General features: G+C 38.9%; 2 protein-coding genes across 3 annotated transcripts; one reads left to right on the top strand and one right to left on the bottom strand.

Annotated features, from left to right (window-relative positions):
• Positions 1 to 5,061: 5,061 nt before the first annotated feature.
• LOC108273200 (protein CutA homolog) lies at positions 5,062 to 11,290 on the bottom strand. Of its 2 annotated transcripts, XM_017482304.3 has the most exons (7): positions 11,186 to 11,256; positions 10,072 to 10,137; positions 7,394 to 7,542; positions 7,147 to 7,206; positions 6,921 to 6,966; positions 6,770 to 6,819; positions 5,062 to 5,381 (listed from the first exon to the last, which is right to left on the bottom strand). In XM_017482304.3, the coding sequence occupies exons 2-7, from the start codon at positions 10,132 to 10,134 to the stop codon at positions 5,282 to 5,284; spliced, it is 468 nt and encodes a 155-aa protein (XP_017337793.1). In that variant the 5' UTR covers positions 10,135 to 10,137; positions 11,186 to 11,256; the 3' UTR covers positions 5,062 to 5,281. The 2 variants fall into 2 exon arrangements, with proteins under 2 accessions (XP_017337793.1, XP_017337794.1); XM_017482305.3 differs by lacking the exon at positions 10,072 to 10,137 and having other exon boundaries at positions 11,186 to 11,290.
• A 155-nt stretch (positions 11,291 to 11,445) lies between these two features.
• On the top strand, positions 11,446 to 18,689 carry eif3d (eukaryotic translation initiation factor 3, subunit D). The gene is made up of 15 exons (XM_017482302.3): positions 11,446 to 11,513; positions 12,572 to 12,697; positions 13,579 to 13,624; positions 13,815 to 13,951; positions 14,141 to 14,299; positions 14,539 to 14,660; positions 14,829 to 14,961; positions 15,326 to 15,473; positions 15,566 to 15,696; positions 15,850 to 15,935; positions 16,138 to 16,267; positions 16,854 to 16,996; positions 17,163 to 17,355; positions 18,217 to 18,310; positions 18,558 to 18,689. Exons 2-15 carry the CDS (start codon positions 12,575 to 12,577, stop codon positions 18,569 to 18,571), a joined length of 1,659 nt encoding a protein of 552 aa, XP_017337791.1. The 5' UTR covers positions 11,446 to 11,513; positions 12,572 to 12,574; the 3' UTR covers positions 18,572 to 18,689.
• Positions 18,690 to 19,958: the final 1,269 nt, after the last annotated feature.

The following is a 19,958-nucleotide window of genomic DNA, read 5'->3' as shown; positions in this document are numbered from 1 at the left end:
ATGCATGTTGAAGAGGACAGATAACACTTGCCACAGTCTGAGATTAATTTGTGTTCTGGAAATTGTACTACAGGGATTAGAGACACTAGGCTTTTCCATCTTTTCCAAAGTGTCTCTTGAAAGTCAATAAAACAAGTCTCTGAGAGTAGTCAATTGCGTCTCACCTGTGTCTGTTTGATTCATTAGCTGACAATGTCTAGTTCTCTGGTGTAACATGTCCATGTGCAGGTGATCACAAGGAAATTGAGTCTGACCGATGAGAAAAGAAATCGAATGCCTGGTCAAGCGGTACTGTAAATATTAAACTACAGGTCAGGTGAGAGATTGATGGTTGTTTGAGATTTTATGAGAGTCCTAATGCATCTCATTTTCGGAATGTGTAAATAGTTTTGTGTAAAAAAGCAAATTAATCATTATTTACACATTTCAAGTGATGGAAACCAGATGGCCTGCATACTGTAACAAGCATAACACAGTGAAAGTGTGGATTCAGTTTATCTCAACCAAATCTGACACACTGTCATTTGGCTAAAATATATGCATGATTGGAATGTAAAGGATAGAAAACATTATCACAACACTATTTATCTGTTCTTTTAATTAAATGTAATGCAGAATATAAAGAAAAACCTATCCATTGATTTTTTTTTTATCTATACTTTGTCCTATTTTCATTGTGTGTTTCACTTAATAGCATAAAAACAGGCATCTCTTTTAAACAGCACAGCATTTCTTCTATAAATATTAGCCTATGCCTAGACAGGAAAGGTGAGAAAAAATTGATGTTTGAGAGTCTGAGACAGTGTTAATGCCCTGAGCAATTGTGCAAAAAGCAACTGACTCATTACTGAGAAATTTAAAGTGACAGGAACCAGATGGTTTACTAATATTGTAAGCCGCATAAGGCAGTGGTAGGCAAAAGGATTTCTTTTTTAACTAGATCTAGATACATGCTTTAAGATGTCTCAAAAATGGTATTTAATGAATGGTGTTTAAATGCAAAATTAGGATCTGTTGTGTTGCCAGGTGATGTCAAAAACCTAAAAATATACAGTATATTGGTCATCCATGTAGTTCAGACACAATGTGTTCAAATGTGTGAAAGTGAGGTTGCTAAAGCTCAATGGAGCTGATTCTGCAGACAGCTGAATATAAAATAATCCGAAGTCGCTTGGTCAGGACTGTATGGTGGATTATGGAAGTATAATAGTGCCAAATGTCCTAAAGGCAAAATGGCATGTTGAATTACCTAGATTGAATAAAAACATATCACAATGACAATACTTGAATTTTTCTGCCCAGCAATTTGATACAAAAAAAAAACCAAAACAAAACACAGCAATATGAATGCTTGAATTAGTTTCCTCTGCAATTCAGTGGGTTTGTATATTTTGACTGAAAACAAAATTCCAGCAATCAAAATTCAATGCACACATATTCACCTTCCTAAAACTATTGTTCCAAAATATTCAGTTGTTAAAATACCATCTTCATTATTCATCAGGTAGTATTTCAACACATTATTTTTCAACCTCACAAATTCAGGCTGCAAAAAGTCAGGTCTTAAAATTTGGGTCTTAAAATTCAAGTCTTCACATCCGGGTCTCACAGGAAGCGCAATGGATTGTCGATACTATTGTAACATGTTACTCTGGGCCGGCCCCCTAGTGGTGGTATTGTGCTGACAAGCCACAAGAGAAGTTGAACCTAGCAGACTGGCATGAAGTTGGCTTGATGTTGGATGTTCGGTATTCGCAGATATGCGCAAATTAAAGGACCGTCTCTAAAGTTGCATATTGGTATACATGTTTCTAACTTCAGTAGCACACAGATGGCTGTGGAATTGTCAGGCTTTGGCCTCACAGTGTTTGGATAAAAGGGCGAATACTATTCTATGCACCACTCAGGAGCCCAGAATGGTACTTTTTAATTAAGGTGAAAATTAATTGAGTGGGCAGTGATAGTGATACCATCGAGCTGGGACATGTGAGTTCAAATCCCAGAACTGCCACAGAGCAAGCAAGTCAATTAACTCTGTTCTGCCTCAACTCTAGCAAATCAGGTGTATTGCCAAAATTTGTAGTCTTTCAGCTGTTTGCAGTGAACAAATCATACAAAAGCAATTGAAGTAGTTCAACACAGAAAATGCTTCAGGTCGTTTCCCCAAATTCATCTGAAAATGCAACTTATAATGATTTCTCCAGTTTCAAAATTATTCAACACCCTGAATAGAATCCCTCACAACAGCACAAATATGCAAAACAGGTGTTGTCTCAAGCACACCTGATGCAACTAATTAAGGGCTTCATTATTAGATTACTAGTATTCTATGTGCTTGAGCTGGAACACATGAAACCTGAACTGGCTAGGGGCAGAAAATTATTGAAACACCTGGATGGGGCAGAACAAGGAAGCTATCAATGGCTGCAACCAGATTTATGAGAAGGCAGGTTGTGAAAAACCTTCGAGTGAAACAGGCACTGAGGTTTCAGTGAGCACAGTAAGGTGTGAACTAAACGCAGAAGGTTTCCATGCCAGAACTCCAAGACGTAGACCACGACTGACCCAAAAGCACAAGAAAAGTCGACTCAGAATCATATAAATAAGCCACAGAAGTTTTTGGATTAGTAAAATTAGATGCCCTACATAGTAAAATATGTACCACACTACATGAGGGTGAGTTCACTATTTTTGGCCCTCTCTTGAAGCACATGCTGTCATTTGGCCCAGATGTGTATCATTTGAATTGCATAGATTTGACATCCCAATATGTCAATTCATTCCTATAACGTTTTTGCAACAAATTCTACATATACACCAATTAGCCATAACATTAAAAGCACCTGCCTAATATTGTGTAGGTCCCTCTTATGCGGCCAAAACAACTTTTACCCGTCAAGGCATGGACTCCACAAGACCTCTGAAGGTGTGCTGTGGTATCTGGCACCTAGACGATAGCAGCAGATTTTTTAAGTCCTGTAAATAGCAAGGTGGGACCTCCATGGATTGGACTTGTTTGTCCAGCACATCCCACAGATGCTCAAACGGATTGAGATCTGGAGAATTTTGAGGGCCAAGTCAACCTTGGACTCTTATTTATGTTTCTCAAACCATTTCTGAACATTTTTTGCAGCGTGGCAGGGAGCATTATCCTGCTGAATGAGGCCACTGCCATTAAGGAATACCATTGCCATGAAGGGGTGTACATGGTCTGCAACAATGTTTTGGTAGGTGGTACATGTCAAAATAACAACCACATGAATGCCAGAACCCAAGGTTTCCAGCAGAACATTGCCCAGAGCATCACACTGCCGCCACCGGCTTGCCTTCTTCCCATAGTGCATCCTGGTGCCATCTTTCCCCCAGGTAAGCAACACACACAAAGCATCCACACGAAGTAATACAAAACTTGATTCAACAGATCAGACCACCTTCTTCCATTGCTCCGCAGTCCAGTTCTGATGCTCACGTGATGGTCAGGTGTTTTCGGCAGTGGACGGGGTCAGTACGGGCATTCTGACTTTTCTGTGGATGCACAGCTCCATACGCAGCAAGCAAGCTATGATGCTCTGTGTGTTCTGACACCTTTCTATCATAACCAGAATTAACTTTTTCAGCAACATGTATTACAGTAGCTCTTTTGTGGGATCGGACCAGAAAGGCTAGCCTTCGCTCCACACACACATCAATGGGCCTTCCTTGGACCACTCTTGGTAGGCACTAACTACTGCAAACCGGGAACACCCCACAAGACCTGCCGTTTTGGAGATGATCCGACCCAGTCATCTAGCCATCACAATTTGGGCCTTGTCAAAGTCCCTCAGATCCTTATGCTTACCCATTTTTCCTGTTTCCAACACATCAACTTCAAGAACTTTTCACTTACTGCCTAATATATCCCACCCCTTAACAGGTGCCACTGTAACAAGATAATCAATGTTATTCACTTCACCTGTCAGTGGATTTAATGTTATGGCTGATCAGTGTACATCTAATTAATCATTAAATCTTGTTTTTTTAAAAAAAGAGCAAATATGATTAATGCATAAGGACTATAGCTGAGATGTTCTGCACCATGCATTATGCCTTATCGACCCTGCTGGTTTCAGTCAAGGAGTGTATACATGCCGCTCTATGCATGTTTGAAAAGAGAGTCTGTGTAAATGACTCACTCTAGTGGCAGAACATGAAATTAAAACTTCTCTGCTGCTAAGATGTAAAACAATTATGGAGACTGTTCCCTTTACACAAATATAAAATTCCTGCAGCTTAATAACCTGGATCTATTAATTTGCATCAGAGGCTCTAAAATATTCAACTATTAAATGTTACCATATTCCTAGTGGGCCAACAAAAAGTTATATTATTCAAAACGTAATTATACTGAAAAAGTTAATTTAGGAATGGATCTATTTTTAGATTTACCTCAGAAATTTATCACTGTTAGTAGTTTTCTGTCAGCGCTTTATCCTGGTCAGGGTCATAGTGGAACTGGAATTTATCCCAGGAACACTTATATCAATGTACTTGTTTTAATATGTTATCGTTTCTATAGTAACTCTTCACTCACAGGGACTTGTGTGCATGAAAATCCACATAATCTTTTTTGTTGTTTCTTTTACATATTATTTTATAAAATTATTTAAAACAGAAAATGTATAATCAGTGCTCTGGTGAACCTTTCTGTGAGGAGACGTTTATATAACATGGAAGGAGTCTCCGGTGTCAGGATCAAATTTTCCTCCATGGGAAAGTCTTCCGGACAAAGGACTTTTCCAGTTTTATGGTAACAAGTTTCTTTTTTTTTTGTCTGATTAAATTCAAGAGAGAAAAGAAAAGAAAGAATGGTGAGGGAACGACTGCTTAAAGCTGCTATAACATAAATGATACAGGAACTAAAGTTTTTCATGGCTGTCCCACAAGTTTATGTAACTATAAAGGGATAAAAAGTACAATGTCTTTAATTAATTTTTAAAAAAAAAAGTACGGTTGGCAAATTGCAGTGGTATAAATAAAACGTGCTGTTAGTTGAGAAAAAGAAAATAACAGCAAAATGCATCCTCACACTTTTTAAAATAGCATTTTATTAAAGTGAAACTGAAATTATTTAAAGTCAAAGTTATACATTATTAGTGGAGTATGCGATAGGTCTGCTAACATTTTCATAAAAAAAAAAAAATAAAAACAAAAAAGACACCTCTGTAACAAACACACAGAAAAATTCTGAATTTCGAAGGATCTTGGGGGAACTTTTTTGTATCCTCCCTGTGATTTTACTCATTTATTCAGGCACAATGTCTCCAATCCACTTCAGGTAGGGAGGGTTTCCCTGATGAATGGGCAAGCTAATGACCTCGGCCACTTCGTACGGATGATTAGACCTGTAGGAGAGAACCATCTGTGTGATTATCTGGGTTATTTATTTATGTGATGCCCTTTCTGTCCTTGACAAAAACTATACCACATGAACTGTAAAGCATAGTTTCAGACTGCTTTCAGATTTTATTTCTCTGTTTAGTTGTTTGTTTATATATTAAAATAAAAAAAAATATATCAATATATTTTTGTATTTGTACTTTTTGCCAGAGTGTAAATGTGTCATCCCTATTTTCTCTACCATTACAGTTTTTTTAATGCAATCACCCAATTTATGAAATTTTAAATAATTTTGAATAATCAAATTTAATTTCTGTTCATGTTGTTGAATTGTTCAATTGTTTTTATTATCAAATGGCCTCTGTGTGTCAGTCCCACAGAAGGAGGTGTGGCCTCTGGGTCTGTCAGTCCCAGAGTAGGAGGTGAGGCCTCTGGGTCTGTCAGTCCCAGAGAAGGAGGTGTGGCCTCTGTGGCTCTCAGTCGCAGTGAAAGAGCCATTATACATACTGTACATTAGAGATTGACCGATAATCGGTTTTACCGATATTTAAGCATTTTTCCATAATTGGATATCCGTTTTGTAATATTGGATCTACTGATAAATGGCATGCAGGACTGCCATAGCAGCACTGTAGGAGAGACGAGTCAACAACGATGTGGACAGGTAAAGTATGCTTGCTTTGCTTTAATTAATGAACTTTACTGAACATAACAACCATTCATGCACAAATTAGATGTGTTACATAAATGCTTGATATGTAGTTTAAGTAGCTTGGCACTAAGAAATAGACACAAACTCACAGAGCCACATAATCTGTTTACCTCATCAAAGCTTTTATTTAAGATATAAATAAATAAATAAATAAATAAATAAATAAATAAATAAATAAATAGATCGATCGATAGACACTTTAGTAACAGTGCACTTTATTTTTTTGCACACTTTCAGACCCCTTTATTTATTGGTGTATAAACAAGAGTTGTTTTTTTTTGTTTTGTAGCCAAGGAGGAAATTAACAAAACTGTTATAAATAAAATGGTTTGTTCAGTTCAGTGGTGTTGTTATCAATGTGTCAAAAACAGAAGTAAAACAATAAATAAATAGCAGTTCTCCATATCGGTTATCGGGCACATAAACAGGCAAATAATTGGTATCGGTTACAAAAAAAATCTATACCAGTCAATCTCTACTGTACATATTAAAATAATAGTGAGCCTAATATTCTGTTAGATTATGTTCAGAGGGTCTGTGAATTTTATTTTACAATTAAAGGATGTATGGATCCTTTATTTCGGCACTAATGGATGAAAACCACTGCACGAATGCACTGTAATATATCAAAATAATAACATACATCTTATTAAAACTACATAGTTGATGTATTGGGCTTACCTAACATATTCAGCGAGAGCAGAGATCTTTGTAGTCCTTGTCTTAATCATCTAAAAAAAAATGTAAAAATAAAAAGATATATGTAAATTTATCAGACAACATTGGGGGTTACTTTCACCTGAAAGAAGATCTGAGATTGAATGAAACACACCAGCAACACTTCACTGTCTTCTTCAATCTTTCCTTGCCATTCATATCTGTAGAGACACAATACAAGACTCAAAGAAACACAGAAGCAACCCAAAATCAACCAGTATGCAGAAGTGTGTGGCAGTAGAAGTCTTTCTGTTCATTACACGCAATACAGAAGAGCAACAGTGAGATAAATAAGCACTGATTTGCAAAAGTGGATTGTAATTTCGGGTACAGTTACTCACATTGATGTGATTTTCGGCACTATGTTCACGCACGCTGCCAGTTTCTTCTCCACTATCCCCCTGCCGTATGAAAAATAAGCAATAAAGTTTCACTGCAAATATATAGTTAAATATATCAAGGTGGTTTTTTTTTAATTAAATTTACAGATATCAGAAATCATGTATTCACCTTAAACCTCCAAAGCAGCTCCAAATTTTAAATACTGCATGGATAATAGTGTATGTGTGTACTGCGGTGTTGTTTTACCTGGCCAGTTCTTTGGCGACGGTGTCATTGGGGCAGGTGACGAAAGCTGCAGAGTGAGTCCCGGAGGAATACGCTTCGGTCGCCATGGAGAACGCACGCAATCCTACAGTCCTCAGCAGCGGGAGCATCAACACGCTCAGAAACACTGTCTAGGGACACATCAACAATTCTGATTTGTTTTTTGCCACAAGCTCCAATTTATTCTTCTTTCACACACAATCTAGAAGAGAAACAGTAAGCAATAATTTGTAAAACCTGACTGTAATTCCTTTTTTTATTGTGGATTGTATTTCCTGTCCCGACCCTAGTACTGTGGGTAATTAAACTTGCAGGTTATTAAAGCGCTGCATCAGCTAAATGGTATTGTACACACTGTGGAACTGAGAGCTTTGTGACAGATGGGGTGTGTAGAACATGCAGCACCAAAGAAACCTAATCTAAATAACATGATATTTTATACAATAAAACAGTAAGCAAAAAAAAAAAATTGCAGTACCACACATAACCTATATTTTAACAGCATTCGCATTTATGTACAAAATAGCAAACGGAGTACCACACAGTCCACCACACACTCGGCTGTTAATATATCATCATATTTAATCTACTGTCATGTTTACTTAAAGAAATATAGTATCCCTCCAAAACTATTGGAACAGCAAGGCCAATGTTTTATTTTTATTTATTTATTTTTTGCTGCAAACTGAAGACATTTGGGTTTGCGGTCAATAGATGAATATAAGAAGAGAGATTAGAATTTCATCTTTTATTTCCTGGAATTTATATGTAGATGTGTTATACAACATAAAACATAGCACATTTTGACCACCCAATTTGTAGACGAGAAAAATTGGAATCTTATTAATTAGATTAATTGTTTAAACAATAAATAGCTCTGAACATCTACTCTTGGTTTTAGCCTTCAATTTCACCTGTGAAGACTGCATTTGTTGTTAAAAAGGATACGCAAACGTGAAGATCAGAAAGCTGTCTATTGCAGAAAAGCAAGCCATTTTGAAGCCGAGAAAAGACGGAAAAATCAGTCGGAGGAATTGCACAAACATTGGACATTGGCCAATACAACAATTTGGAATGTCCTGAAAAAAGAAAGAAACCATGGTGTACTGAGACACCGAATGGGTCGGCCAAGGAAAACAACAGCTAATGACAAACATTGTGAGAGCTGTGAAGAAAAACCCAAAAACAACAAATCAGTGACATCATCAACAACCTCCAGAGGGCATCACAATCCACTGTTCGAAAAAGACTTTGAGAGCAGAAATATAGAAGACAAACCACAAGATGAAACCACTCATCAGCAGTAAGAATCGAAAAACCGGATTGGAATTCTCAAAGACATATAGAGATGTGCCACAAAAGCTCTGGAACCAAGTCTGACTTCTAGCAAAGTGAATGACCAGAAGTAACCCTCTACGGCTCAGCTTTAAGCTTGAATTACATAATCGGACTCATCTGTAAGAAAACAGACTTCATCAGAAGATGTGAAAATACAACAAAAAGGCACTAGGTAGGGCATACAGCTCTACTGCATTTTAGCCTATATAAGACACAAACAAAGTGAATAGAATAGGGATTTTGCCTAACTAGAAACACATGTCACTGTGGGTAAATAAAAATTTTTTAAAAAGAATCTAAAATGTTTAAATAACTGTTTAAAACTGTGACTCGGAAAGCCACTAGACTAGAAAGAACTTCTGTGAAGAGAAAGTAACTGCACCTACTATGGAGCGGGTCAAAAGGTGACTCCAGCCAAAGATGATCAGGATGATTCTATTTGAATCGATGGCCACGCTTTACCCAGCTCCTTCAAGTGTCAGCTAAAGTCATACAGTCAATAGAATCTTATGAAATTGAGCTAGTGTTGGTTTAGCTTCCTCAGTTTATACCATTAACTCATTCACTCGTGTTGGTTTGCTATTTATAATCTCAGTACAACGAGCAAGCTTAGACATCAAAATGAGCAACATATCAGAAAAACTGTAAAGAACTCCCCGCTGATGGTCGGTTTACAGCAGAACAAGACGTAGCTTTGCTACAGAGCTTCTGGTGTTTGTTGGAAAGTATGTACGTGTTCATGAGGCTCGACTATTATGTTCAAAACTGTCCCCTAATTGACTATGGCTTTATAATTATCACCAAATATCTCCTATAAAACGCATTTCTCAAAAAGAAAAAAATACTGGGGGAGATATTAAGGTCAGCTGAAAGTAAAAATGACAGAACACTATTCCCAAAAATTATTTGTATGTTTGGCTGCTTCTCCATTCACTAACATGGGAATGGGCAGGTTTTAAAAAAATAAAATAAAAATACTGCAGCGATATTTTGCCTTCACTTTTAAAGGCAAAAAGTTTTACGACATCCACCCATATACATATAAACAGTCATTGATTTGATTGAATGCTCTGCACTATTGACTAGCTCCGCTCATGTCCAGGCTCGGATGAATTCAGCATAGGTATTTACATAGAGCAGGAAATGAGGGATACTGAGCCAGGCAACACAATCTTTTGGGGGAAATGCACTTTTGGAACACTGCACTAATTTTCCAGAACTAGTTCCAACACTGCACTGACCCTTTAAAACATTTTGTAGTTATATTTTAACTCTAAGGAAACATTCACCCTGTAGATTTTATAACTGAAGAACACACTCACCACACAGAAAGCTTTTAAGAGTCTTCCTTGTACTGTCTCTGCAGGTGGCAGTCCAAACTGCATTGCCTGTACGAGCGACACGCAGGTTTGAGCCAAACGTGGACAACACACAACAGCCCTGTCTAATGATTCTCCACTGGCTGGAAGTAATGTGCTCACTGTGAAGTGTAATAACTGCTTTTAATGCAATGCCTGAGGCACCTGCAGTTGCAAACACATCATCAGGTGCTTGAATAGAGAGACTAAGGAGAAACAAAAACTTGTTTCCTAGCTTTATCCTGGTCAGAGTCGAGGTTGATCTGGAATCAATGGGCATGAGGAAGGAAAACACACCAGATGGGATGCGAGACCATCACACACTCATTCACACTTACGGGCAATCTGGAGTCACCAGTCCACCTACTGGCATGTTTTTCGGAGGTGGGAGGAAACCGGAGAACCCAGTGGAAACCCGCAAGTGTTGAATAAGTTCCAGATTCAATAACATTATTGTCTGATGTCTGAAAGATGAACTTCAATGCACAATCACTGTTTACTGAACTACAGTAATTTGGGATAAGAATGAAGATACATTTTTTCGGGTCTGTTTTTAAGTTTGCCTTCTTGAACCACAGTCACTAGTGAACTTACACAACTTGTGTGTACACAAGTTGTAACATGACCTGAAATAGTAATAAATTAATTTTCGACACTTGAACTGCATTCTCTGCTATGTAGCTGATTTGCATACAGGACTGTGTTTGTGTCTTGCAGACACTCAGTGGATTAATAACACACAAGAAACAATCCTAGACTAACACAGAATAACTGACTACGCCCTTTGCAATTATGTATATTAAAATCCAAAAGCATAACCGAGATAGAATTATTATTATTATTTTTAAATGCAAGTTTATTTTTAGGTAGCTGACTGAATTAAGATAGTATATCAGCTATAACGTGTCATCTAAACATTACTAAAATAACACTAAACATTTTTTTATGAAGGGTTTTCGGTTATATATGAATCCTTTACATCATAACTATTTATATATTCAATGTTAACAAAAAATTTTGATCATAATTGTGTAAATATTGCGTACATAACTTGCATACCACTAGCTATTTTGCTTACCTCTTCCAGCGGGTGTAACGCTGGTCTGGATTAATTTGCTTTACTGCGCATGACAAATACCGTAAAATATTTCAAAACTGTCGCAAATACCCACTCCCTTTAAACTATATATATTTTTATATTCCCAGATTAGTAAATTACGACTGCACGCAATTTCGGTTTTCAAAGATATTTCAGTTCTAACAACCTGTTTTTGAGATTTTGAAAAAATATATATTTATATATATATCGTAACCGGAAGTTCAACTCGCTTTGCGGCAGTCAAACGCGTTCCTATTTCCGCCGGCGTCTGTGGACCGACTGGTAAATTTTCCACTGGGGTGAACAGGTATTATATAATCCTTAAACATCTGCTTTCCTTTGAATCGCATCTGAAATCAAATAAACATCATTGTTTCCTCGTTTCGTGAGCTGTTATTCCGTGAGGTTATTGTGTAGTTTCAGTGGCTTAGCATTTCAAAATACGCAATGAATCTTGTTAGCTGCTAATGCTAAAATGGCAAGTAAATGCTGAGTAACGTCGCCGCATAACTGCAGTTTTCTGCAAACAGACAAGAGAAACATTATGCCTAATGCTTTGAGCGTGTTTTTATTGGGGGCGGGGGGTAATTAAAAAGAAAATAAGAGTAGTTTAGGGTGTAATATTAACTCGGTGTATAAATGGATTTTTAAAAAATAAATAAGCGTAGGATATAACTTATATGCATGTTATAACGCTTTTAAAACTGGTTTTGAACCTTATCCAAAGCTGTTTAGCAGTATGGAACAAGTATACCAGATTTTCAACCGCACACTGTTTGGAGGTAGCTGCAGAATCCCAAATAGATCCATTTAGGACACTACATAGGGCACTTGGATTTGGCTGTGTGTTCATAGATTGAGAGTTAATTGTAATCTGGGATGTTGTGTAGTCAGTGATGACCAGTCCACTGCGCAAGCTGATGTGCAGTCAAAGTGCACACTAGTGTGAAGAGAGCAGTGCTGATTTGAGTCTGAGCTCTACACACTCCAACAAGCTTTAAACGAGAAATCCACCCTGAACAACTCGCATATTAATCTTTATAAGTAATGTGATCTTCAATGGTTTCCTAAATTACCTATAATGCCATCAAACTACTTGACAGTGACACCAGAGGGATTAAGGCATCACTTAGTCGCTACCTAAAGAGAGTGGATGCAGCGGTGCTTTAGACCTAATCATTACACTCTGCTCAAACGGCGTCTAAAACTTAAACTTTTGTGCTAATGACACAGTCATCAATGTCATCTCGCAGATCTCTGGTTACCCCAGTCAGCTTTTGAGCTGTATGAAGAGGTGATATATGATTTGTTTTGTGATTGATCAGCCTGTGTTTGTTTTTCTCTCTGTGTCGGTTGTGCGTGAAGACCATGGCGAAGTTTCTGGCCCCGGTGATTCAGGATAACCCCTCAGGATGGGGTCCCTGCGCTGTTCCCGAGAAGTTTAAGGACATGCCGTACCAGCCCTTCAGCAAAGGGGACCGTCTGGGCAAGGTCACTTCTCACTCTCACATCATCCCTAATTATTAAGCATGCATCTTCCGTTATACTGCAGTGCTGTTTATTTCTCAAATCTGATTGAAGGTGTTGGTTGATTTTTCTATAACAGTGGCTCTGAAAGTATATCCAGCTGTGAGACAAATCTCAGGTTTATATTAATGCACTCATTCTAAAATGTTACGGTTTTTATAGTAATGGTTGATTGACCGGGATTTGTAATGCAGACGCGATACATAATCCCAGCCTAATAATAAACAGATGTTGTTTAACGAAAGAAAAATATTGTTATATTGTATGTGTAAGCTTTCTGTAAGGAGACGTTTGTTTAACTTTTTTCTTTTTTTTCTTTTTTTTTTTTGAAGGAGTCTCCAGTGTCAAAGTTTTGTAACAGTTAGTACAGTCTTAAAATATGACTTTTTGTTCTTTAATTAATAGAAAATGCAATCACTGGCAAACTGATGCACTTCAGGAACAACTCCGATTTGCATCAGGCCACATCACACCATGAGATCATTGATTTATTTATTTTTTTCCTAACAATTAAACATTTTCTAACAATTATTCCTTAGTTAACATGCATGTTTGTGGTTTAGTGGGTAGCATGTTTGCGTCGCACCTCCAGGGTTGGCGGTTCAAATCCCATGCATTTCCAAGTTGTCCGTAGTGTGTGTGATTGTGCCATTTGATGGGTTGGCACACTATCCAGGGTGTCCATGGGGTAGGCTCCATGCTCACTTTGAACCTGTGTAGGATGAGTGATCCAGAAAATGAATAGGTTGAGGTTACTAGATAATAACCTGCTGTTGTTCAGTTGACTCAGGCCTGTTAATTAGGTTTCCTTTTTTCTGTATCATCTTATTTTCTCGTCTTCACAGGTGGCAGACTGGACTGGAGCGACCTACCAGGATAAAAGATACACAAGTAAGCTCATGACCAAGACACGTAGACCTTAACTTGATAGAATTGTTTTTTGGGGGGTTTTTTTGGTTTTTTTTGTTTTATTTGTTTGTTTGTTTGTTTATTTTGGGGGGGTGGGATGTTTGTGATGTATTTCCTGTATGTTATGTTAAATCCATTTAGTGCATCACTGTCTTTTCCATCTTCCTGGCAGATAAGTACTCATCCCAGTTTGGAGGAGGAAGTCAGTACGCTTATTTCCATGAGGAGGATGAAACTAGCTTCCAGCTGGTGGACACTGCCAAAACCCAGAAATCGGCCTACCAGAGGAACCGCATGCGCTTCGCCCAGGTACACAGGGCAGCCCTAACCTCGGTCTCGGTGCAAAAACGTGACCCGAAGTTGATCTCGCAAAATTAGGGATTTGCATGATGTGCGAATAAGCTGTGTGCATGTTACAACAAATGGTTTTAGATTTGTGTTTATATCACGGATTATTCAAAGCACAAAAGTCTGATTTCTGCTGTGCTGTGTTTACAGAGGAACCTGCGTCGGGATAAGGACCGCAGGAATCTCACGCAATTCAACCTGCAGACTCTGCCTAAGAGCGCCAAACAGAAGGAAAGAGACCGCATGCGCCTGCAGAAGAAGTTCCAGAAGCAGTTTGGAGTTCGTCAGAAGTGGGACCAGAAGTCACAGGTACACTAGTGTCTCTATCTATCTCAGATATGGAGCTTTAATTTTTTGAAAGTAACAAAGTGGATCCAGGCTTTCTGCTTAATTTAATTTAATTCTTCTCTGAAGAATAGAAGTTGATCGTTGATGTTCTGTACCATAAGCTCTGTCAGTTGATGTTATTATTTCCCGGGCTATTTGGACATGTTGCGAGATGCTGTATTAGTGGTTATTAAGTGTGGCATGTCCTGTCGTGGCTTTAGGCCCAGCTAAAGCCCAGGGATTCGTCAGTGGAGGTGCGTAGTGACTGGGAGGTGAAGGAAGAGATGGACTTCCCTCGCCTCATGAAGATGAGATACATGGAGGTGGCTGATCCTTCCGACATGTGAGTGACCACACAAACCCATCTAAATAGATCCCAGGAAAGAGAAAACGTTCTTCTTGTGATGGTTTATGACAGATTAACCGGTAAATTCTGCATTTCAGGCCACACCCAGGTTGTATTTACTGATATTCTGGTCTGTATCTGTCTGTCTCTCTCTCTCGGGTGCAGTGAGTGCTGTGGTGCCCTGGAGTACTACGATAAAGCGTTCGATCGCGTCACCACCCGCAACGAGAAACCACTAAAGAGCATTAAAAGGATCTTCCACACTGTCACCACCACCGATGACCCTGTCATCCGTAAGGTAACGTTAATACCCCTGCTGAGAAGCATTGCATTTTGATTATATTAATTGAACCAGTTTTTCAGTTCTTCATTGTGGCCTTAAATATGTAAACTTTTTTTTTTTGCATGAAACGGTTCATGGGTTTGTTGTTTGTTGTTTTTTTTTCCCTCTACTTGTTGGGAAAAAGTTCTGCTTTTCAGAAAAGCATGGAGTGATATCATCTTTACTTCTTATTTTCTGTCTCCAAAGCAAAGGCACTTTTTTTGTGTTTAGTGGCAAAGTAGCTTTAATATTGTTCCTGCTGCTGCAATACTCAGAAAGGAGAACTCTGAATGACCGAATCATTGCATTAAACATCCATCATAATTCTGTCTCTCCTTAGCTGGCTAAGACTCAGGGCAATGTCTTCGCCACCGATGCCATCCTGGCCACGCTGATGTGCTGCACACGCTCAGTGAACTCCTGGGACATCATTGTGCAGCGTGTTGGAAACAAGCTCTTCTTCGACAAGAGAGACAACTCCGACTTTGGTGAGTGCTCGAAGAATCTTTGGCAGCTACACATTACAGTGGAGCTTCTCCAGTGCAAATAGCGAGTGTGTGTGTGTCTGTCTCCCCATCAGATTTGCTCACGGTCAGCGAAACAGCAAACGAACCTCCTCAGGAGGAAGGAAACTCCCTGAACTCCCCTCGTAACCTGGCCATGGAGGCCACATACATCAACCACAATTTCAGCCAGCAGTGCCTGCGCGTGGTACCGTAGCACAGTTCTGTTTTATATATCCATGTCTAGTGCTCATGCATAATCCAGTCACATTTACAATGTAGTGTAAAGATCAGCCTTCAGACTAGTCAGATATGTCAGGTGTTCCAAGATGTATTGAATGTGCATTTTTGATTTCTTTAGGGAGGAGAGAGGCACAAGTTCCCTAACTCGAACCCATTCGTAGAGGAGGATATGGATAAGAGCGAGGTGGCGTCTGTAGCGTACAGGTGAGCTCAAGTCTGACCCATTCTGACAAGAGTTAGGGTTAAACAGTCATGTTGAAAATATCGGAGGTAAACGTCTTCTAAAATGCAAGCAACTCTTTGCCTTTTATTGGTGTCTATGGAAATTTTGTGCAATTCTGTGTCATATATTGAGTTCCTGTCACTCGAGGTGTGGAGAGGATATTAACTGCGTGCGTGTGTGTAGGTACCGGAGGTGGAAACTTGGAGAGGATATTGATCTGATTGTGCGCTGTGAGCATGATGGTGTGATGACCGGCGCAAACGGAGAGCTCTCCTTCATCAATGTTAAAGCTCTCAACGAGTGGGACTCGCGGGTAAGAATGAGAAAGATGGCGTCTTTTTATCTCTCCACCCCCCACTCCCTGAATGTGAATGTGTACACTACCTGTGAAAAGTTTACACACACATTCTTTTTTCCACATTTTAGAAGAATAATAAAGTCATGAAAAACTCCCGAGTAACACAAATGGAACTATGGGTATTATGTTGTGATTAAAATAATCCCAAATAATTTAATATTTTAGCATTTTCAAAGTAGACACCCTTTTTGCCTAAAATTTCCAGAAATGTAATATTGCCATTTTCTCAATAAATTTATTGAGGAATCACCCTGAGATGGGAATATTTTCGGAATTTCGGAATATTTTGTTCCAAGTCATCCACTCAAAAAAAAAACTTTTTTTTTTTTTTTGTTAATAAAATGTTAGTCTTCTAATGAAAGAAATGAATGTCGGCACAATTATATTTTTGTCTACAACACCGATTTCAAACATTTAATCATACACGTCCAGATCAAAAGGTTTATAAGATCATGAGAAACATTTCAGTCAAGTGTCTCCAGACTTCTGACCGGTAGGGTACATGCGAGTGTTAACACTGAAATGGTTGCTGTTTGTGCAGTATTGTAACGGAGTGGACTGGCGTCAGAAGCTGGACTCTCAGAGAGGAGCCGTGTTAGCCACAGAGCTGAAGAACAACAGCTACAAACTGGCCCGCTGGACCTGCTGCGCCCTGCTGGCGGGCTCAGAGTATCTCAAACTGGGGTGAGAGCACACGTGTCATATTTGTGTTTCCATTTAGACATGAGCGTGCACATTTTTTCGTATCAAACCCGTTCTGACACTAAGCCCAAACTGTAGGCCTAAAAATCTGTTTCTTGAAGTAGATCAGGTTCAGAGCATTAAAGATTGTGTTTTATGTGCGCCACAGTTACGTGTCCCGCTACCACGTGAAGGACTCTGCGCGTCATGTGATCCTGGGCACGCAGCAATTCAAGCCCAACGAGTTTGCAAGCCAGATCAACCTGAGCATGGAGAATGCATGGGGCATCTTGCGCTGCGTCATCGACATCTGCCGCAAACTGGACGAGGGCAAGTACCTCATCCTCAAAGACCCCAATAAGGTGAGCAACTACAACACGCCTCAACAAACCCTCACCACAGTGCATTTCCTTCAAACCGGTCCTCAGGGACAGGCCTTTTTGCTTTCTCTCAATTCCAAACCCTGAAAACCCTGTGCTTGGAGAAGATGGAGAACAAAATATGCAACAATTTGGAGGATTATTAAGATACTGCTAAGATGGTAAAATAACCATAAAACAGTTGTTTTGTGGCCAAAGATTACATTTCCTGCTTCTCTAGAGTGTCTGGTATGTGTCGCCAACAAATCTCATCAGGAACCGCCTACTTTCATAGCGGCAGTCAGTTTTTGCCGACGCGGCATGACTGCTGGCAGCAAACACGCAGGTCTCTCATCTTCTCACCACTCGCTGCTTCACGCAAAACTCTCAATTGACTCTTAAAGACAGCATTCTATGAGCTCTTTTAATCCAGTAACCGTATCTTGCTCCAAAAATCATGTTGTGATGTTCACCCCGGAAGAGTGGAGAGCCAGTCGGATTGCAGCCTGAACGTTGTGGCCAGAAAAGTGTACAAAAAATATCAGAAGCTTTGTGTGATGTTGGTGGAGCATCAGAAGCTGAGGCTACTCTGAGTACACACTTGCATCATTAGATACACTAATATCATTTTTGCATAGTTTCATAAAATAGTTGAAACGGTTTGCTTACTAATTAACGAAAGTAAACTTTGGACACTAAACATATTTGGGTTGAAGTTGGTACTTCTGTGTAAGTTAGGTTCTTGGCCAAACTATTTGAAATATCTTGATTTCTGTAAAAGATTACACCTTCCACGTAACACCATGAAGCTGATATAACAGCAATCTGGTCTTAATCTTTGACACATTTTCTCTGTGTTCACAGCAAGTGATCCGCATCTACAGCCTCCCTGACGGAACCTTCAGCACCGACGAAGACGAGGATGAGGAAGAAGAGGACGAAGAGGAGGATGAAGAAGGTATGCTGGCAAAAATTGTACTGAAAATCTAGCTTTGTTATCTGTGTTTAAGACAAGCGAGTGAGCGATAGCACCAGTGGATAATGTTGTGGATGTCACAACAAAGACTGAGCGAAGCCTGGTATTTTAAAAACCTGTTTATATGATGGCATGCAGAAATTCGTTGTAGAAAAATGTAGTTGGTTTCCTTCACGCATCATTCTTAACTATTTACTCATCCATGCGTTTTTTTGTTTTTATCTTTCAGACGAGGAGAACTAAAGACTTGGATGAAACTGAAGGAATGAGACCAAACAAGTCCACACCGCCTCAGCTGCATCTGTTTTAATAACGCATAAAAAGATTCATTAAACAAGGCATATTAAAAGATTGAGCAATATTTTAATGCCTGTCTCAGCTTTTATTTCAGCTCTAACTGCATTGTATGTCGGTGAAGGAGGTATTTAGGAAGCAGACTAATTGTATTAGCATTGAGTATTGGTGGTTGTTTTACCCAACCTCTCACATACACACTGTAGGTTGTCCACATGGGGGCAGTATGGGACCAGCTTTGGAAAAGAAAGCAGTAAAATATAAATAACCAAGCGTTTCAGCTTTTTGATATAAAATAATCGGTTGTCTGAGTAAGCTACAGCAAGCTGTCATTCTTTATCACACGTTTTTGGTTACTCTATGCTAAAGATATATACTTTTATGTAATGCAATCACAAGTGTTTCCTGGGTCTTTTTATAGATGCTGTGGATAGACCTGGAGAGCAAAAAAAGATTCCTGAATGAACAGCAGCAGAATTTTTTATATATATATATATATATATAATATATATATATATTATACCCAGACCACGATAAATTTTATTAGAAACCATCGGAATGCTTATCTGTAAAATGAAACCCGTAAGATGTTCTGTCCTGAGTGGAGAACGAGTGAAAGTTTTGTCAAGAAATGCTTCTGTAGCTTTCAGGTGTACTTAAACAAGAGTGGTTCAGATTTGTATCTGCAATGTCTGTCAGAATATCATAGTTGTAATTCAAAAAACGGGTGTAATTTCTTTAAAGGATAGTTTGGCAGAAAATCAGATTTACCCTGAAGGTAATCAATCAGCCAAGATGTTTGGTGGCCAAAGCTGGTTTTAGTTTTGTAAAGGAGCTGTATGGGTAATATAGTCAAAAGTTTAGCATCACACACTTGCATCAGAATATGTTGACTAGCTCAGTAATACCATATTTACATAATCAATATATAAAATGGCAGGTAATATTTTAGAAATGTACAAATCAGGAGTATTTTTCCTGTCAATCTTCTGTACGTGCATTGTCCAGGTCAAGGTCACAGTGGATCTGATCCTATCCTGGCAAAATTCATTTCTAATAAGATATGCGCACACATTTAATGGCAATTTAGTATAGCCAATCCACCTACTGGTTTGTTTCTGGGGGATGGGAACTTGGAGGAAACCCACATTGAGAACATGCAAAACTCTACAGTAGCCAAGACCTCAGGAATAAACTGGGAACCATGGACTTGTGGGACACCAACACTAACCCGTGTACCACCCTCTTTGTGTTAAATATGTCATAAATTGCCTTAAGTTCAACCAAACTTTGCAACCGTGGTGAGCAGAAAAGCATCTGAAATGCTTTTCCAATT

Source organism: Ictalurus punctatus, chromosome 12 (genome assembly GCF_001660625.3).
Source record: "Ictalurus punctatus breed USDA103 chromosome 12, Coco_2.0, whole genome shotgun sequence".
NCBI lineage: Eukaryota > Metazoa > Chordata > Actinopteri > Siluriformes > Ictaluridae > Ictalurus > Ictalurus punctatus.
The sequence above is the reverse complement of the archived record's forward strand: the minus strand, read 5'-3'. Positions and strand labels throughout refer to the sequence as shown.

Bases quoted from the DNA above. Each gene is read 5' to 3' on its own strand.
- eif3d (XM_017482302.3), top strand. From the start codon at position 12,575: ATGGCGAAGTTTCTGGCCCCGGTGATTCAGGATAACCCCTCAGGATGG. The intron at 15,474-15,565 runs GTGAGTGCTCGA...TCTCCCCATCAG, and splicing joins GAGAGACAACTCCGACTTTG to ATTTGCTCACGGTCAGCGAA. The intron at 15,697-15,849 runs GTACCGTAGCAC...TGATTTCTTTAG, and splicing joins GCCAGCAGTGCCTGCGCGTG to GGAGGAGAGAGGCACAAGTT.
- LOC108273200 (XM_017482304.3), bottom strand. From the start codon at position 10,134: ATGCAGTTTGGACTGCCACCTGCAGAGACAGTACAAGGAAGACTCTTA. The intron at 7,207-7,393 runs GTAAAACAACAC...TTCATACGGCAG, and splicing joins GTCGCCAAAGAACTGGCCAG to GGGGATAGTGGAGAAGAAAC. The intron at 5,382-6,769 runs GTAAGCCCAATA...TCTCTCCTACAG, and splicing joins GCTCTCGCTGAATATGTTAG to GTCTAATCATCCGTACGAAG.